General features: G+C 40.3%; 1 protein-coding gene across 2 annotated transcripts; it reads right to left on the bottom strand.

Annotated features, from left to right (window-relative positions):
• Positions 1-1,566: 1,566 nt before the first annotated feature.
• On the bottom strand, positions 1,567-16,282 carry BFSP2 (beaded filament structural protein 2). 2 transcript variants are annotated; one of them, XM_042471425.1, is made up of 8 exons: positions 15,728-16,282; positions 9,979-10,061; positions 9,485-9,641; positions 8,714-8,875; positions 6,032-6,163; positions 5,072-5,292; positions 1,916-2,020; positions 1,567-1,793 (listed from the first exon to the last, which is right to left on the bottom strand). In XM_042471425.1, exons 1-8 carry the CDS (start codon positions 16,280-16,282, stop codon positions 1,790-1,792), a joined length of 1,419 nt encoding a protein of 472 aa, XP_042327359.1. In that variant the 3' UTR covers positions 1,567-1,789. The 2 variants fall into 2 exon arrangements, with proteins under 2 accessions (XP_042327359.1, XP_042327360.1); XM_042471426.1 differs by lacking the exon at positions 1,916-2,020.
• Between the last annotated feature and the right edge of the window lie 112 nt (positions 16,283-16,394).

The following is a 16,394-nucleotide window of genomic DNA, read 5'->3' as shown; positions in this document are numbered from 1 at the left end:
GCTACACTGCACTGGCTATCTACTACCTGCCTACAATTTATATACTGCCACAACAGAATCATTGAAACAAATGGATAATTTGTTTGCCAATAAAAATTGCAGCTACAGCGGCTGAATTTGGACAAGGATCATAGTGTAAGGCAAAAGGTTAAAGTTTTTCCTACTCTGTTCATTACAGGGTTCCTGAGGTTTACTGTTAAGTAAATTAGAAAAAAATAAACTAGTTTCACCTTTAAAGTATCATCTAGGGGCTGTTAACCCTTCACCCCAGGGATTTAATTCAGAAATGGATTTAAGGGGACTTCAGTCCACTAGTAGAAGGAGCTAAGAATACAGTAGCGGAACAAGCAACATCATAATAGGGACAGACTTAATTCATACTAGTTTGAACATTTTCCCATTAAGCATATGGTTAACAGATCAATTTTATTCAGGTATCAGCAGAAACCCCTAGTGCAACAGTTTTCTGATACTGGAAGCACAGTACAGCTCTAAACATGCTTCCTTAGGATATCCACAGGATTGATTTAAACCTCCAAGGCTGATATAAAAACCTTGAAAACCTTCAAAGCAATTGTGCGGACCTCCCAAATATTGTGGGACTGCAACTCCTCATCAATGGCTGGGTAGGGCTACCAGGAATTGTAGTTCAACAGCTGCAGGGCTTTAAAGATACTTTGAAATTTAGATATACATTTTACCTCCAAATGAATCCTAATGCTCTCAGTGGACAATGTGGAGGGGGGAACTTTGCTGAGTTTTAAAATCCTCTTTTGGGCATTTTAGGCATTTTGTCTCCAACAACAAAAGTCCTAAGCAACCCAGAGGGTCTACTCAACATTTAGCAAAATCCTTAGTAGGCATTTCGAGACAATTGTTTTGTCAAACAAATACATATCAGGCTGAGATTGCATGTGGTCCATGCTTTCCTCATGTTTGCTCTAGCGTAAGTAAAGAAATCCAAACTTTTATCTAATGGGGAACAGATAGGGCCTGTGGAAGAAGCTCATGCGTCTCCTGGGATCTCATCCAGGCAAGATCTGGCTTTTGGGCAAGAGCGTTCTCACCCTTGGTCTAGTTTGATGTCAGATGAGTTGTCGGAAACCTACAATCATTTCTTAGAGGCCATTTAAAAAATTTCCAAAGCAAGTGGAAGTTTATGCCTTGGAATGGGGGCTTCAGGAAAATAACGCACACTGTTGAAGATCCAATTTGGTCACATCTCATATGGCTAGGTTCAGGCTCTGAATTCAGAGCTTTACCAGCCAGCTGGGGGGACACTTAATACTGTCCTGAATCTATGCATGGCAGGGCAATATTAGTAACTACAGGCAAGTTGAACTACAGGCAAGTTCTTCCACCCCTTCTGATCCCAATTTGTAGAACAGGTTGCAGTGCTGTCTGGAAAAATGGGACCTTACATGTTGTTAGTCTCAGATCCTAGCCCTCCTTTCCTCATAAGTAAGTTCCTATGAGATGAATGGGGGTATGTTCTCAAAATAAATGTGTGTAACATTATAGCATTGGTCTAATCCTTCAGCAGTATTTTAAAGTCTGAGACTCAGCTAATTGAAACTTAAATTTTATTCTATAATAATGATGGATGTATTGAAACTTATATGCAAAGCAATCATACGTGGTGGTGCCTAGGTCAAGCTATGGCCTACATAGATTGAGAAATCAAGCGCTCTGTGTTGACTACCATTGTTTCCATGGACACTTTTGCCAGTGAGATCATCTTTTGCTCTGAATGACAACAGTTGTCTTCTGAAGACAAAGAATGTGAAAATCAGCTGAAAGTTAAACAAAGAAAAAATTCAACATTATTATTTTATCAAAGAAGAAGCAAACCATTAACTATTTAGAATTAGAATTCTCAGTTAGGGAGCTCTCTAGTGAAATCATAGCCCGCTACCTGTATAGTGTGAAAGGGGCTCCTGGTGAATTCGAAGTGTAAGGAGGAGCAAAGAGCACAGGGTTTCCTTGGCAGAAAATACTGATCAAATTCAAGGTTTCAAGCCTGGTAGGAGAAATTCAGACTCTGGTTGTTATGACTCGGTTGTGTAACAAGAAATAGATATCACATTTTCCAAAGAAACGGAAGCTATTTGGTGATGTCTGACAGATGGGAACTCCATTTAGGGTCAGCCACAAAACATGGTTTAGATTTTTTCCATGGAAGACACAGCAGGATGTTTTGATAGGGAAAAAAATCCTGTTGTTTTGATGTTTGTGATTGAAACAATATCCCAAGGTATATGTGAACAGACTTCCCAGGCTGTTTCCTGAGTTTCTCTTTGCCTGGCAGCCAAATCCTCACACTGCTTTATATACTCCCACTTGGTTGTCCTCTGCAGGCACTTCTAGTAGGACATTTAGGCAGAACAGCATGCACTAACCAAGTCTGAATGGATGCTTTCAATCAAGGCTTTAATTATTATGTCTCATCAAGGTGGGAATATAGTTACTCAGATTTCTGCTGACTTAGAAGATGGATAGCTTTTCAAAATGGAAGTTGACTAAGTAAAAATTACTACGGGCCGAGGTGTTTGTCTAGAATGATTAGAAGATAGTTCACGTACTTTGCCGAACTAGGGCTGATGTTCTTTTCACTAATAAGAAACGCCCCGTATTGCAGTTCTCTTAAAACTAGAATATCTAAGGAGATGCTACCTTTTATTGTTAAGCAAGATGTCAGGTTTTTAAACATGGCCCTGCCATGATAATCTAATCATGATTAGAAGCAGTGTTCCAAGATCTCAGAGGGTAGCATTTATTCTAGTCTTACTATCTGATATACCTTACCTTATGATGGGACATGGAAACTGCATGCAGGGATACAGTGTGTGAGCAATGTAGCATTTCACCCCTTCACAAGGTTTTACACATTTGTTGTTCCAAAAGTTCTGGAATAGGATTGTTGTGCTGAGCTATCCTATATACTAATGCCTATATACTATCCTATATACTAACTTGTTCCCAACCTTTTTGAATTGCGGAACCCTAGGGGCTCCATGGAGCACAACTTGGGAACCACTGGGGTTCCCAACCTTTCTGATTTGCAGAGCCCTAAGGGCTCCACAGAGCATAGCTTGGGAACCGCCGGCCCAAAGAATACTGTCTTCATATAAAAGGAAGGTATCAGTAAGTTGGAGTGAACTCTAAATTTTGCAAAACTACAAAAATATGTAGGGATAAAAAAATTATGGGCAGAGATATATAGTGACATAATGATAACAGAGATATATAATGATTGGTCTTGCAAACTCAGTGCTGTGGCTTCCTTAATTGTATTCATTCACCTCTAGAGCAGTCTCCCTCCTATCCCTCCTTGCACTTTACTTTACCATAGTTTTATTTATCATAAATTGTATCAAAGAAGTCTTAATGAAGACTGACCATGCCTATTTGCATGGAATCTGGATGGGAGCTCTCCACACTCTGCCATTTTACTGTTGGTCAGACTTAAAACTATTATTTACCAAGATCACCTAAGGCAGTGGTTCTCAACCTTCCTAATGCTGCAACCCTTTAATACAGTTCCTGTGGTGATCTCCAAGTGGTGCCTCGGTTCCTAAGGCCATCGGAAATATGCGTTTTCCGATGGTCTTAGCTAACCCCTGTGAAAGGGGTTGCAACCCACAGGTTGAGAACTGCTGACCTAAGGCCACTAATATCTTCAAATTTTGAGACACATGTGCTATAATGTGTGTGTGCAGTGTGGAAGACTGCAACTTTAGTGAATTCTGCAATACCTATTCAGACCACTATTGAGACTTTGGGTGTATCTACACTGTAGAAATAATGCACTTTGCTACCTCTTTAAGTGTTGCAGTGCTATGCTATGGAATCCTGTACCAAGTCTTTAGCCTTCTCTGGCAAAGTGTGCTGGTACCTCACAAAATCTCAGGATTCTGTACCACGGAGCAATGGCAATTAAAGTGCTGTAAAACTGCATTATTTCTATAGTGTAGATTTACCTTGGTACAGTTTTGTTTCTAATCTTCTCGGCCAGCAAGGAGGCAATAGCAATGTGTGAGCAAGACATGCAAGGATGTGAGAATGATAAGAAGCTTTTCAGCTGCGAGCAGCTAAGCTCCACCCTGATGACAGAGATCCAAAGAGGGAAAATACTAGAAAAAGTCAAACATGAGTTATAAACAAGACTTCGAAGAGTTCAGGTCATCAACTGTGCTGCTCAGGTCTTGCAAACTCAGTACCGTGGCTTCCTTGAGTGAATTCATTCACTTCTAGTGCTGTCTTCCTCCTTTCCTACTGCCTTCCACTTTAGTGTTATCATATAATTAATTCAGTTAAATATGTTCTGCATTTCTAAACCTAAAACTGAAGCATCAGTTGCAAAAGAGAGAACAGTTGCTGGTGATATACAGTTGGCCCTCCACATTTGTGGCTTTGACTTTTCTGTTTGACTGTTCTCTCTAGGAATCTCTAGGTCATCCAGCATGGCTCTGCTAAAAGTTGGCCATAAAGTCATGCTGGAGGATCTAGAGATTCCTAGAGAAAACACTTCTCTAGGCATTTTTCGTCCTCCAGCGTGATTCTATTATCAAGTTCCAGATGATGTTGACCACAGAGTTGTGCTGGAAGACCTAGAGATTTGTTCTCTCAGTTAAAAAAATCTGGTAGCTTTTTATTTGTTGTTTTCCCACTTTCATGGGGGTCCTGTGCCCCTAACTTTTCCCCTAAGCTGGGAAAAATAACATTGGTTAGTTTTTAAAGTGCAGTCTTTAATTCAATTAATTTAATTCTGGAATTAAGTTAATGCTAAGTCTATCTTATGCCAAGTGAAGACCATTGAGTATTATGTACCAGCATACTTGCTCCTGAATCATAGGCTGCATCCACAGCTCTGGCTCCACAACAAAGTACAAACCCCAGAAGTCCATAGCATTGAGCCACGGCAGTTAAAGTGGCGTCAAACCGGATTATTTCTACAGTGTGGATGCAGCCATAAACCAGAATTCTCCTGAACCTGCCCTTAATCATTTTGTGTTGATGCAATGCTAGGTTAATGCAATTGTTAAGTTCATTGGAGGGTGGGGGAGAATACCTGCTTTCTTCTTTGTCTAGGAGGCAGTGATACGCAGCAATGTCTTTCTCCAGTTGTATCTTAATGGTCACCAGAGTTTCACGATCCCTTTGCTGCTGTCCAGTTTCCGCTCGGATTTCTCCTACTTCTGCTTCCAGCTTGGTAATGACAGAGCCTAAATTCTGAAGCTCTATGTCATGCCAGTGTTTGGCATCATAAAGGGAGTTCTCCAAACCTCTCTTCTGTAAAGACAAAAGCATAACAGGGCTCTTATTTCTGGTTGTCTTTGCAGGAGTTTTTATTTATATCTGTGTACACTGATATAAGGGAATGGCAGTCTTCTCTCTAGCAGTGCTTCTCAAATTTTGACCCTCCAAATGTATTGGACCTCAACTCTCAGAAGCCCCAGCCAGCTTGGACAACAGTCAGGAATTCTGGGAGTTGAAGTCCCAAAAATCTGAAAGAGCAAAGTTTGGGAACCATGGAATGTGTAGGCTTTCCTAGAAAGAAGATGTAGGGCTAGTGTCAAGCACCTGCCATGTGTGTATCGAGGAATTACAATCAGATGTGAGATTATTTGTGCTGGAAGACGCTCCCAGAGGAACCAGACTGTCACCTGCCTTGTTTTCCTTCTGCCAGCAGGTGAAGACTTTTCTGAGAACTGATTGTTCAGTGGAACATGTGCTGTATTTGTATTTCTTGTTATTTTGTTTCCTTCTGAATAACTAGGCATAGGATTACACTCATTCTCACAACATCAGGCCTAACACACGTACACCTGGGCTGGCCAAATATTGTTGGATTGCAACTCCCATCATTCTTCATCATGGGCTACTGGTTAGGACTGAGGTGAATTGTAGGCCAAAAATACGTAGAGGGCCACCGTTGCCCATCCCTGCCAGACATAGGCAGATGATTGTCCTGAAAAGCAATGATTGCTTTGCACAAATAAATAGATATCCATTTTCTTTCTTTACTTACAAGGGTTCTCAAGGATTCAGTCTCTGCTTGTAGGCTTTGTATTTTGCAAGCTATCTCATGAAATTCTGCCCTCAGGGTTTCAGCCATTTCCTCTTCTTGGGTTCGTACAGTTGGTACTGTTTCTGTGGGTTGCTGACAACATGTGATAGTAACAAACAGAAAAAAACCCAAGCCCATTAGTTCTCACTTGGTAGTCTGTTATATATCAGTAGATTGATGGGAACATGAAAGAAAATTAATGAGCTAATCCTCAGCTTTCCCTACTGCTTATGTAAATAACTATAGCTTCTAAATGGAAACATTGATTGTCTATCTGCATTACACATTCATTCCATTTTTATACCATTTCAACTGCCACTGCACTGTTATATGGACTCCTAAAATCTGCAGTTTCATTGGGTACTTAGAATAATAGAATCATAGAGTTGGAAGATGCCACAAGAGCCATCCAGTACAACCCCTGCCATGCAGAAACATACAATCGAAGCACCCCAGACAGATGGCCATCCAGCCTCTGTTTAAAGACTTCCAAAGAAGGAGACTCCACCACTCTCCAAGAGAGTGTGTTCCATTGTCAAACAGCTCTTATTGTCAGGAATTTCTAATGTTGAGGTGGAATCTCTTTTCCTGTAACTTGAATCTGGGTCATATTCTCTGGAGTAGCAGAAAGTAAGCTTGCTCCATCCTCAGCATGACACCCCTTCAAATACTTAAACAGGGCTATCATATCATCTCTTAATTATCTCTTCTCCAGGCTGAACATACCCAGCTCCCTTAGTCTCTCCTCAAAGGGCATGGTTTCCAAACCCTTCACCATTTTCGTGGCCCTTTTCAGTACATTCTCCTTAAAAGAACATTAGTGCATTCCTGTGTATTAGTTCTTTTTAAGCAAATAATTTTCATGGAAATACAAATCCTAGGATTCTATAGCATGGAGCCATGACACTTAAATGTAGTGTGAGATCAATATAACCATGTAATACACACAGATCCTTACTGAAGATAATGGAAGGTTTTAGTCTGATCAAGCATCCATCCTGACTTCTCCCAGACAATGCAGCTGATTGCAGGGGCTTTTTCCTCGTCTCGCTAGAACTATGTTGTTGGAAAAGGGATTTTTTGGGGGCAGGCAAGGGAGAAAAGGATATCAATTTGCTGTATCCACTGCCTTCTTAGTTCTATGCCATGACAACACTGTTTCTGTGGAAGGGAATTTATTTCCTAGATAGATAGATAGATAGATATTTTTAAAAAGTCCCATGGAAGGAGGAGAAACGGTGATCAAGAACTCCTAAGGTAGAAAGGGACCTTCAGTATTGGAGCATGTTGTCCTGCCTTTTAATCATAGGTCTGTTCCCTAAAGCTTGTCAGGGTCCAACCCACTGGAGGAGTATTTATAGTTTCTTCAGAGACTGGTAGCCATCTGTTATAGTATGACATCAACCTATATTTTCCTCTTCCCCCTCCCTTGGCTTTACATACCATCTTTGACCCCTTTGGTCAAGAGTTCAGAGACTTTGTAAGTGTGTAGGCTATTTTGTGATCTATTTGGCCTGTTTTGGCCTACTAAAGGTATACTTTTGGTTTGGGGATGACTGGAAGAAAATCAAATTTAGCCTTTTACCAGTGGGATCCTACACTATTTCATAGTACCTGAGATTAGACTTTATTTTTTGAGGGCACCCCTCTGTCTGGTAGGCAGAGCTAGCCAGTTTTGCTTGTGTTGCATCTTTGAGTCTATCGTATTTTCTAAAATGAACTCCAGCCTTATTGATATGGAAACTGCTTAGTTTCCATCTACCTCCCAATGTAATAAGTTCGTTTTTTCCGCTTACCAAGAACCTATGTATTTCACTTGAGGATGAAGGCAGAAATAGATACCAACTGGATGTTGTTGTTGTTGTGTGCCTTCAAGTAGTTTCCGGCTTATGAAGACCTTAAAGCAAATTTATCACAGGGTTTTCTTGTGAAAGATTTGTTCAGAGGGGGTTTGCCTTTGCCTCCTGAGGCTGAGACAGTGTGACTTGTCCAAGGTCATCCAATGAGTTTCCATGGCTGAGTGGCAATTCCAACCCTGGTCTCCAGAGTCATAATCTGACACTTAAACTACTACACCAAAAATGGGTATCCACGACTGACTGTTTTCATCCCAGCTGGCCTAGAGACAATCCAGGATGCAACCAAAAACCATAAGTTGACTTGGAGCTCTCATTCATAGGGCTGCAATAACTCTTAATTGACTTGATGGCAGTTAACTACCTATTAAAGCCTAATTAGAATGGCCTAAATGCAACTGCTACTGCCCAACAGAGTAAACCCCTGGAATAAAATGATGAATGCTAAATCAGCATTTATGTCAATCCTGTTGCTTCAGTGGATCTAATCTTGTTGGGAATAGTGCCTTCCCACCTTTAACCTTCCAGTTTAAAAATGTGATTTAAGATAACCTGGATAGCTTCTATATTTTCTTTCCTGCCCCCTTTTCTTTGCTATCTAGTCCCAGTATTAGAAAATTTACCTTTTTGGGCTAAACTCTCAGTATCCCACAAGCAGTGATGTGGAATTCTAGGATCTGTAGTCCATAAAGTAACTTTCCCAAGCTCTCAGTGAGATAAGAAGAGTTCTAGAGAATTATAAATCTAGCTATTTTGTGACTTTCTGATTAGTTTAAAAAAGACTTACCTTAGTGTGGAGCAAGACATCAGTTTCAGTACGGTTCTGTTCAATATCCTTTTCCCAGTAAATCCGGATTTTCTCCAAGATGTCATCCAGGCCTATTCCAGTGGGAGCCTTTAATTCTTCCAACGGTGAGACAGCCAGTTGCTTGTAAAGCATCTTGACATCCTGAAAATGACTCGCATCAGAAAAAGTGTGACATCCTTTGAAATTACATCCATGTGGCTGTTTTCCTTTGATACAACTGTGCTGAAATCATTTGCACATTATTTGTACACTGAACTAAATAAAGAAGCTTTTGAGTTCTCTATCTCTTGCAGTTTGTACAAATTATTTTGATAGCCATTTTAATGCAAAGGTAAAACATTCCCATTCTTAATGAAAAAGTGGAAAAGTTACTTTTTCCAAGTAGCTATTTCTTAGGCCAGGAATTGGAATTATGTGCCCTTTCAGATGTTGCTGGGCAACAGCTTTCAGTATCCTTCACTGGCTATTCTAGCTAGGGATGTTGGGAAGTGCAGTCCAAAACATCTGGAGGGTTGCATAACTTCTCCTACTGCTTTAGCCGAAGACTTCAGTCATGGCCTAGAAAACTACCGAAACACTAGTACTGTCATGTAGTGGGGAGAAAAAAAAATGTCATTCTTGCATGCAAGAACGAAATGAATGGAAGACTTACATCACTTGCCTTTGTTCAGATAGATGAGTCAGTGGTCTGTGTAAACTCATACAGTACATTCTAGCTATATATTCTTTCTCAGCTGTATGTTCCTTTACCTCATCATGGCTCTTTGACAGTAAAGTAAGTTCTTCTTTCATACTTTCGATCTGGCTCTCCAGATCCACTTTAGTCAAGTTAGCATCGTCAATCACTTTATAGAGAGAGTTAATTTCATCTTCCACTGCCTTTCGGAATAGCTGTTCATTTTCAAATCTGTGGAGAAAATGGGCAAAATGTCAGATATAACCCAGAGCTTAAGTCTCCTGACAGATACCATTTCCACTTACTGGCCATACTCATGGGTGTCCAATCCCCCCTTTTAGCATCTAGCCAGCCCCTTTCCCAATGCATTTTCAACATGAAGCCCTTTCAGTGTTCTCATGTGCAAACAAAACAAAAACCCTGGCTCAGGCTGGCTTTGAATTCTGTGCATTTAAATGTGTGAGTGGGAGGGCACCATTATTGTTCTGTCTCAGGAAGCAAAATATTTTGGACCAAGTCTATCTTCAGTATTAGCATAGAAAGAGAAAATTACTGTCTGGAGAGTTACCTGTCTTTAACATCTTCGGCACAGGCTTGAACATCTTCTGTCTGTAACATAAGCCGAGCATTTTCTAGGACTGCATCCCCAACCTAGAAGAATTCAGTTAAATAAAAAGAGCACATACAATCTGAATTTAGAATTGGATCCTTAAATGGACCAGAGAGTGGATAGGAAAATCTTTGTGCAGTCGGATGCTGCATACACTATGGCTAATATTAGTTAGCCATATGCACTGAGATTTATATATTTGGTTGGTGGTTTCCATCCACCTATGAAACACATTGGGGGACCCCAGGCCTTATTTCAGCTTGAACTATCTCACAAGTTTGTTATGAAAATAATGTAGGGAGCAGGAGAGCCATGTGCATTGCCTTAAGTTTAAGTGGAGAAATGGTAGAATACAAATATAAGTAACAAAACCAAACAAGCAGACCAGTGATGGTGTGCATGCTTCTTGAAAGCATATCCTCTGGCAGTGTGGAAGAAAATACCACTGTATCTTCATGGTAAACTATTGCATTCAAATGATTTGTCATATTGCACAGCTATCACAAGGAAGAATCTAAAATAGCCTCTTTACTGGGCGTTTCTGGCTGATGTGTACCAGTCTTTGTAAACAAGCTTGGTGTACAATATTATTTGAATGGGTAGGATCAGGCAGATTTTTTCTCTCCCTTTTTTCTTATACAGAATGAAGTTGATTTAAAGTAGGTTGGGTAAAATACTTCTTTGAAGATTTGATGATGACAGGACACAGTGAAGCGTCAAATGAGATTAGACAAATTTGTGAATGAGAGGTCAATCCATCATCACCTATTAATAATATTAAATGGAATCCCATTAAACTGACTGCCTCCCCATTTGGGAAGATTGTCCTTTTCTCCTCCAATTTACAGTTCTGTTAATAGTTCCAGATGCAGATGAAGCCTCAATATCTAATTTGCACTCTGTCACTGATAGCTGTAGTGCTGAAGGCAGAACACACATTTAATCAGCAAGAAATTAGCACCAGTACTTCTAATAAATAAGTATCTTTCCTATTTCAGTAGAAAGCAAGGGATTGTGCAGGCGGAAAAGCTGAAATGTGTGTGTATATGCCTTCTATTTACTTGTTGATCTACCAAGACCTCATTAATTTCATATTTTTTTTAAAGGCAAGGAATACTCAAGAGGTGGCTTGTCACTGCCTTCCTCTGAAATATAGCCTATGGCACTTGGAACTCCTTGGTAGTCCCCCTTCCAAGTACTAACCAGACCTGACCCTGTGTAATGATCAGATGGGATCTGGTACTAGGAAAAACGAATCCTTTAGAACATTATTTAAGCAGTAGTTTGCAAAACTGCACTCAGTGCTAAATGCATTCTTACACCAAGTTTCACAAGTGCCAGCGTAGACAGCTTTTTTTAAAGAATAAATAAAAAAATAATCCAATTTGCATTGCTTAACTGAGATTCCGAAATAATCTCTTGCCCTCTTCTTGAGATCCACAGGCACTATGTTCGCTGTTGTACTTATGGTTTCAAAGATCATCTGGAAGTGAAGAGCAAAATCCTATCAACCTGATTTCAGGCAGGATAGAAACAAGGAAGGTACTTGAACTCAGACTAATTTCCTGCCTTCTTCTTCCTCTTTCTCTTTCCTAGGGAATGCCAAGGTATGTTCCATTTTGTAAGCTACCTGTAGATTGAGATAAGACCACAGAGACATCCTTTTGATTGGGTTCCAGTATCCTTTGACCAAATAGTTCCTTACTATTAGGTGACTTTTTAAAGATGTCACACATTATCTCCTGTTTTTCCCCTTCTCCTGAACAGACAATCTCATAGTTATTTGCATTGTGCCATCTTACACATTTCCATGCTTATTTAGCCATATCCTATTTACTCTAAGCAGCATGGGATCAAAATTTCAGACTCACAAGTATGTTGGAGGTAGGTCTCTACCCAATAAAGTAGCACCTTGCCATGCCTTCAGTAGGACAGATAAGTGAACTGGGATATGCTTCCTTTTTATTTCTAATTGTTTGGGTCCAGATGTAGCAGTTTACTAGTGTACTTGGGATAGAAACTAACTAGAAGTTGAGTCTCCCTTATCGTGAATTTCAAAATCCTAAGTACACCAAATCATCCACATGGACGGCTCAGATAGCGACAATTTTGCTTTCTGATGGTTGAATGTACACAATACTTCTTGTATTGGGAAATTACAGTATTTAGGCCACAAGCCCCAAAACACTTATTTTCATTCATGATTACAGTATGACCGTTCAGTTAATTCCAAGATAAAAAGAGTTTAAGTGAACAAATAGAAAGTTAGAGATCTTCGTTGCATTCAGAGGGTCTTCCTGTGTCCTTCACTGGACAGAGACTCCTCATTTGTCCTGTGAAGATGAATTTTGAAGCTCAATCCTAGAACTTTGCTGGGATCCATGTGGGAATCACTAAAGAAATGTGGGGAGAGGGGAGGACATGAGATTATTAGGGAAGCAAATGAAGGAGTTTCAGTGGCATAAATGAGAAATGGGATTTTCAAAAATTAAGGGAGCTGTTCCATTCTCTCTCAAGCTCAAAGCAGATACCACAGTACTATAAAACTGGATGGCATTTTTCAGTCTCATTCTGGTAAGACTTCCAGTGCAGACATTTAACTTAAATTTAGTGTGTATTATTGTACAGTGCACAATAATAATTATTTGATACCACTTTAACTGCCATAGCTACCTTCCATGGAATTCTGGGATTTATAGCTTCTTACATTTCTATGGAGAGCTGCATGCTGCAGTTTACAGTTCTAAGGAATTCTAAATTCCATAGCAGAGTACAAATCCCAAGATTCCTTAGGATGGGCCATGGCAGTTAGTCATATAAATTTGCTGTAATTGTGCAGTACGGACACACCCTTAAATGTTAATTTAAAAAAAAAACTTAATTGTTATATTTCCCTCCTTCTAAAGTAAACACAATTGAATTGGTTGTTTTTCAGCTTAGTATAGCTAAATGAATTCACTAACTATCTCTTCAGTATGTCACAACTTCCCTTCTCATCCAAATCTCTACAAAAAGGAAATCCATGATGTCTGTTCAGCAAGACCAATAAATCTTCACTAAATACTTTCATACACCAATAATAATAATAAAACCCACCACTTTGGGAAGTATAATTCACCTTCCATATCCACAGATTATGCATCCATGCGTTCAACTAACCATGGTTCAAAAATATTCACACACAAATACACCAAAAAGCAAATGGGATTTTGCTGTTTTGTATGAGGGGTTCCATTTTACAGTGGGCCCTTGGTATCCACTTGAATTTGCTTCCAGGAGCCCCCATGGATACCAGAATCTGTGGATGCTCAAGGCCCATTAATGGCAATGGCATAGTAAAATAGTGTCCCTTATATAAAATGACAAAATCAAGATTTCTTTTTTGGAATTTATACATTTTTTAAAAAAATTCCCAACCGTGGATGCTTGAATCCATAGATAAAAAGTCCATGAATACAGAGGGCTGACTGTATAATGGGTGCAGAGCAGCCACAGATTTTGGTATGCGCAGAGGAACCAAATTCTACCAGATACCAAGGGCTCACTGTAATTCATCACTGTTCTTCCATTTCTGAATTGACTGACAACAAATTGTAATACCCAGCAATGTTAGAGACTGAGATATGCCTCTTTTCTTTACTTTAAGTTATTGTGTTTAGCTAGAATTGCTAGGTGAATCTCCTTGCTTTTACATGGTGAGAATGGGAAAGAGATTTTCTTTTTAATTTGTCAAAACAACTTTGCTAGCTTCATGTATTCTACATACCTTGGCTTGGGGCACTGAGGGTGCAATTTGCTAGTCTGCCTGAGGCAGCAAAATATCTTAGTCATTACACATGTGGTGAAACAGATGTGTGTATTCATTACATATACCAGTGTATAAATGGAGAGCATAAAAAGAATATTACAGTATTTAATGTAAGCAATAGTTATGCAGAGCAGTGATTAGCAGCTTCCTTAGATTCAGTGTATATACCCCCTTACTTGATCTGGGAGGGCCAGACTCCCACAATGACTTCTAAAACAAACTCCCTTTGACTTAATCCATTGAACCTACAGGGGCTATAAGGGCAAATTTCATCAGGTCTCTTTCCACAACCTGTTTTAAACACCCAAGTTGGATTCCCTCCCCATACATAAAATTTATGGTGGTGGTGGAGGGCTGCTTTCCATGAAGAAACATTAACATTAAGGGTGGGAACCAATTCTGCTTACTAGTGAACCTACTGCAAAATTATAGTAGCACAGATAATTTAGTCTGGTCCTCTAATGGGGTCTGGACCCACCATCTATCAAATTCCAGTACTGATTGGCCCATAGACTTTGAAGAACACAGAATGCTTCACTCTGAGAGCACAACACTGTTGTTTGCTGAGCAAGTAATTTAACATGCTAAAAACATGGAAGTCAAACCACCTGATACAGCAGGACAGGGAAAGATGTAGGCTCCAGATGTTGGAACTACATTCCCTTCAGCCATAGGCAGTATAGGAAATGGTCAGGAATGATGACAATTCTGACCCACCGCACATTCCTCAGTGCTGACATACAGAAAAAAAAGCTAAACTCTGTGTGACTGATGTCAGGTTTGACCCAGATAAATATCTTCCTGTTGAGCTTTATGGCTGAGTTTTCCTCCTAAATCCATTACAGCTACTACAGCTTAGCTCAAGGATAGGAATCTTTGGTCCTCCAGATATTTTAGACTACATCTCCCAAAAGCCATGACCATCATGGCTGTTGAATAAGGTTGTTGAAGCATCAGAAGGGCTAAAATTTCCCCACTCTACCTTTGCCCTCTTTCCAAGACATTCCAAAAAGAAAAAGAAAAGTGTAAGGCACAATTTTTATTGTAAATTGTTTAAGTGGTCTTGTGCACACTTACTTGGGAATAAGTCCCATTGAACTCAGCAGGTGTTGCTACTCAGCAGAGAAGTATAAAATTTATGCACAAAATTGTACCATTGTGGTACATGCACCCCTGGCAGGGGAACTTCCCAAAGGTAAAAAGCTGCCGTTTTTCTCCGTTTTACCTTCGGTTTATTTTCGCATTATTTCACATTTGCAGTTTCTTCTTCACAAGGTAGGTGAGTTATAATTAATACATTCATTTAATAAAACGGACATGATTTCTAGAAAAAGGTGTACTTTTGTTTTCAGAACCATAATCCAAACATAAAAATTCACTTTGTCCTGAACAGGCTGCTGTACACTGAGAAGGAAGAAACATCTTGTCACAGCCCACTTTTTTTTTTTTTTAAGGCCTGGCTTTTGGAAAATTTGAGTGAAAGATGGAAATACTAATCTCACTTTCCTCATTACACACAATATCAAGCTGGTAATGAGATGATGGCAGGCTGGATAAACTCACACCGTTTTGGCAGCAGTTCTCTTAATAATTTTGCTGCTATTCATAACAGCTGCTGTGAGGAAAAATAGCTGATTATAATCGGGCCAAACAGGGAACTTTTGAGTCTCTCTCTCTCCCCTGTGCATGAACCTCCTCAGGCAATTCTCATACATAGTGTGGATCTTCCACAGCACACTGGGGCATGATAACACTAATTATCATGAAGATTAAAGTTTAAAATGTGCTGAGCAAGGTGGTGGTACATTACCGTGAAGCTGCATTTGATCATTACCCATTGGAATCTCATTGTTTCAGCTAACAATTCATGCCTTTGTTTCCAAAAAGTCTCATACTCACTTGGTGGCAGATGGTCTCCCAGCTCTCTCTCAGGGCTGCCCAGTTACTGGCATTAGAAGACTTCTTGGTCAGGTAAATGCGGATGTGGTCCTCAAGTTCCTGGTTCACCTGCTCTAAAGCTCTCACCTTTTCAATGTAGTCCACCAGGCACTCATTCAGGCTCTCATAGGATAGGCCTCGTCCCCTTTCCAGCCCTTGGGGCAACGGTATAGCTGAGCAAGAACTACGGAGGCCTTGCAAGAAGACACTGCTTATACCCAGAGCTCTGCGAGACACCCGGGTGCCCAGATTGCTCACACCTCCTGTAGGTGCAATACCCACATAAACACCTGATGGCCTTGAGAGACCTCCTCCTCCACCAATACTAACCCTACGGCTGGTGGCACCAGAGCTGTCTGCTGTGCATGTAGAGGGCTGTTGCCCCAAAAAGGAAGCCCTGCGCCTTGGTAAGGGCATGCTGAACTGCAGAATGTCTACACTAAATGAACTGCCTCTGGTGCTGCACACGCTGGTTGAGATCTGCAGAGCCAAGCAGGATTTGGGAAGGGGTGTCATTATCTGTGCTCCATCCCAAGAGCTTCTGGGACATTTCCCATTGTCTCTGGTTGCCTACCCCAGGCATGTTTGTTGGAACAATTGTTTGGGCCTTTCACTCTGTCAGCAATCT

Source organism: Sceloporus undulatus, chromosome 6 (assembly GCF_019175285.1).
Source record: "Sceloporus undulatus isolate JIND9_A2432 ecotype Alabama chromosome 6, SceUnd_v1.1, whole genome shotgun sequence".
Classification (NCBI taxonomy): domain Eukaryota; kingdom Metazoa; phylum Chordata; class Lepidosauria; order Squamata; family Phrynosomatidae; genus Sceloporus; species Sceloporus undulatus.
The sequence above is the reverse complement of the archived record's forward strand: the minus strand, read 5'-3'. Positions and strand labels throughout refer to the sequence as shown.

What these genes read in the sequence shown, in the direction of transcription:
- BFSP2 (XM_042471425.1), bottom strand. Translation starts at nt 16,282, where the DNA reads ATGACACCCCTTCCCAAATCCTGCTTGGCTCTGCAGATCTCAACCAGC. An exon ending in GGGAGACCATCTGCCACCAA is followed by an intron (nt 10,062 to 15,727) that starts GTGAGTATGAGA and finishes GAATTCTTCTAG; the next exon opens with GTTGGGGATGCAGTCCTAGA. An exon ending in ATGTCTTGCTCCACACTAAG is followed by an intron (nt 6,164 to 8,713) that starts GTAAGTCTTTTT and finishes ACATGTTGTCAG; the next exon opens with CAACCCACAGAAACAGTACC.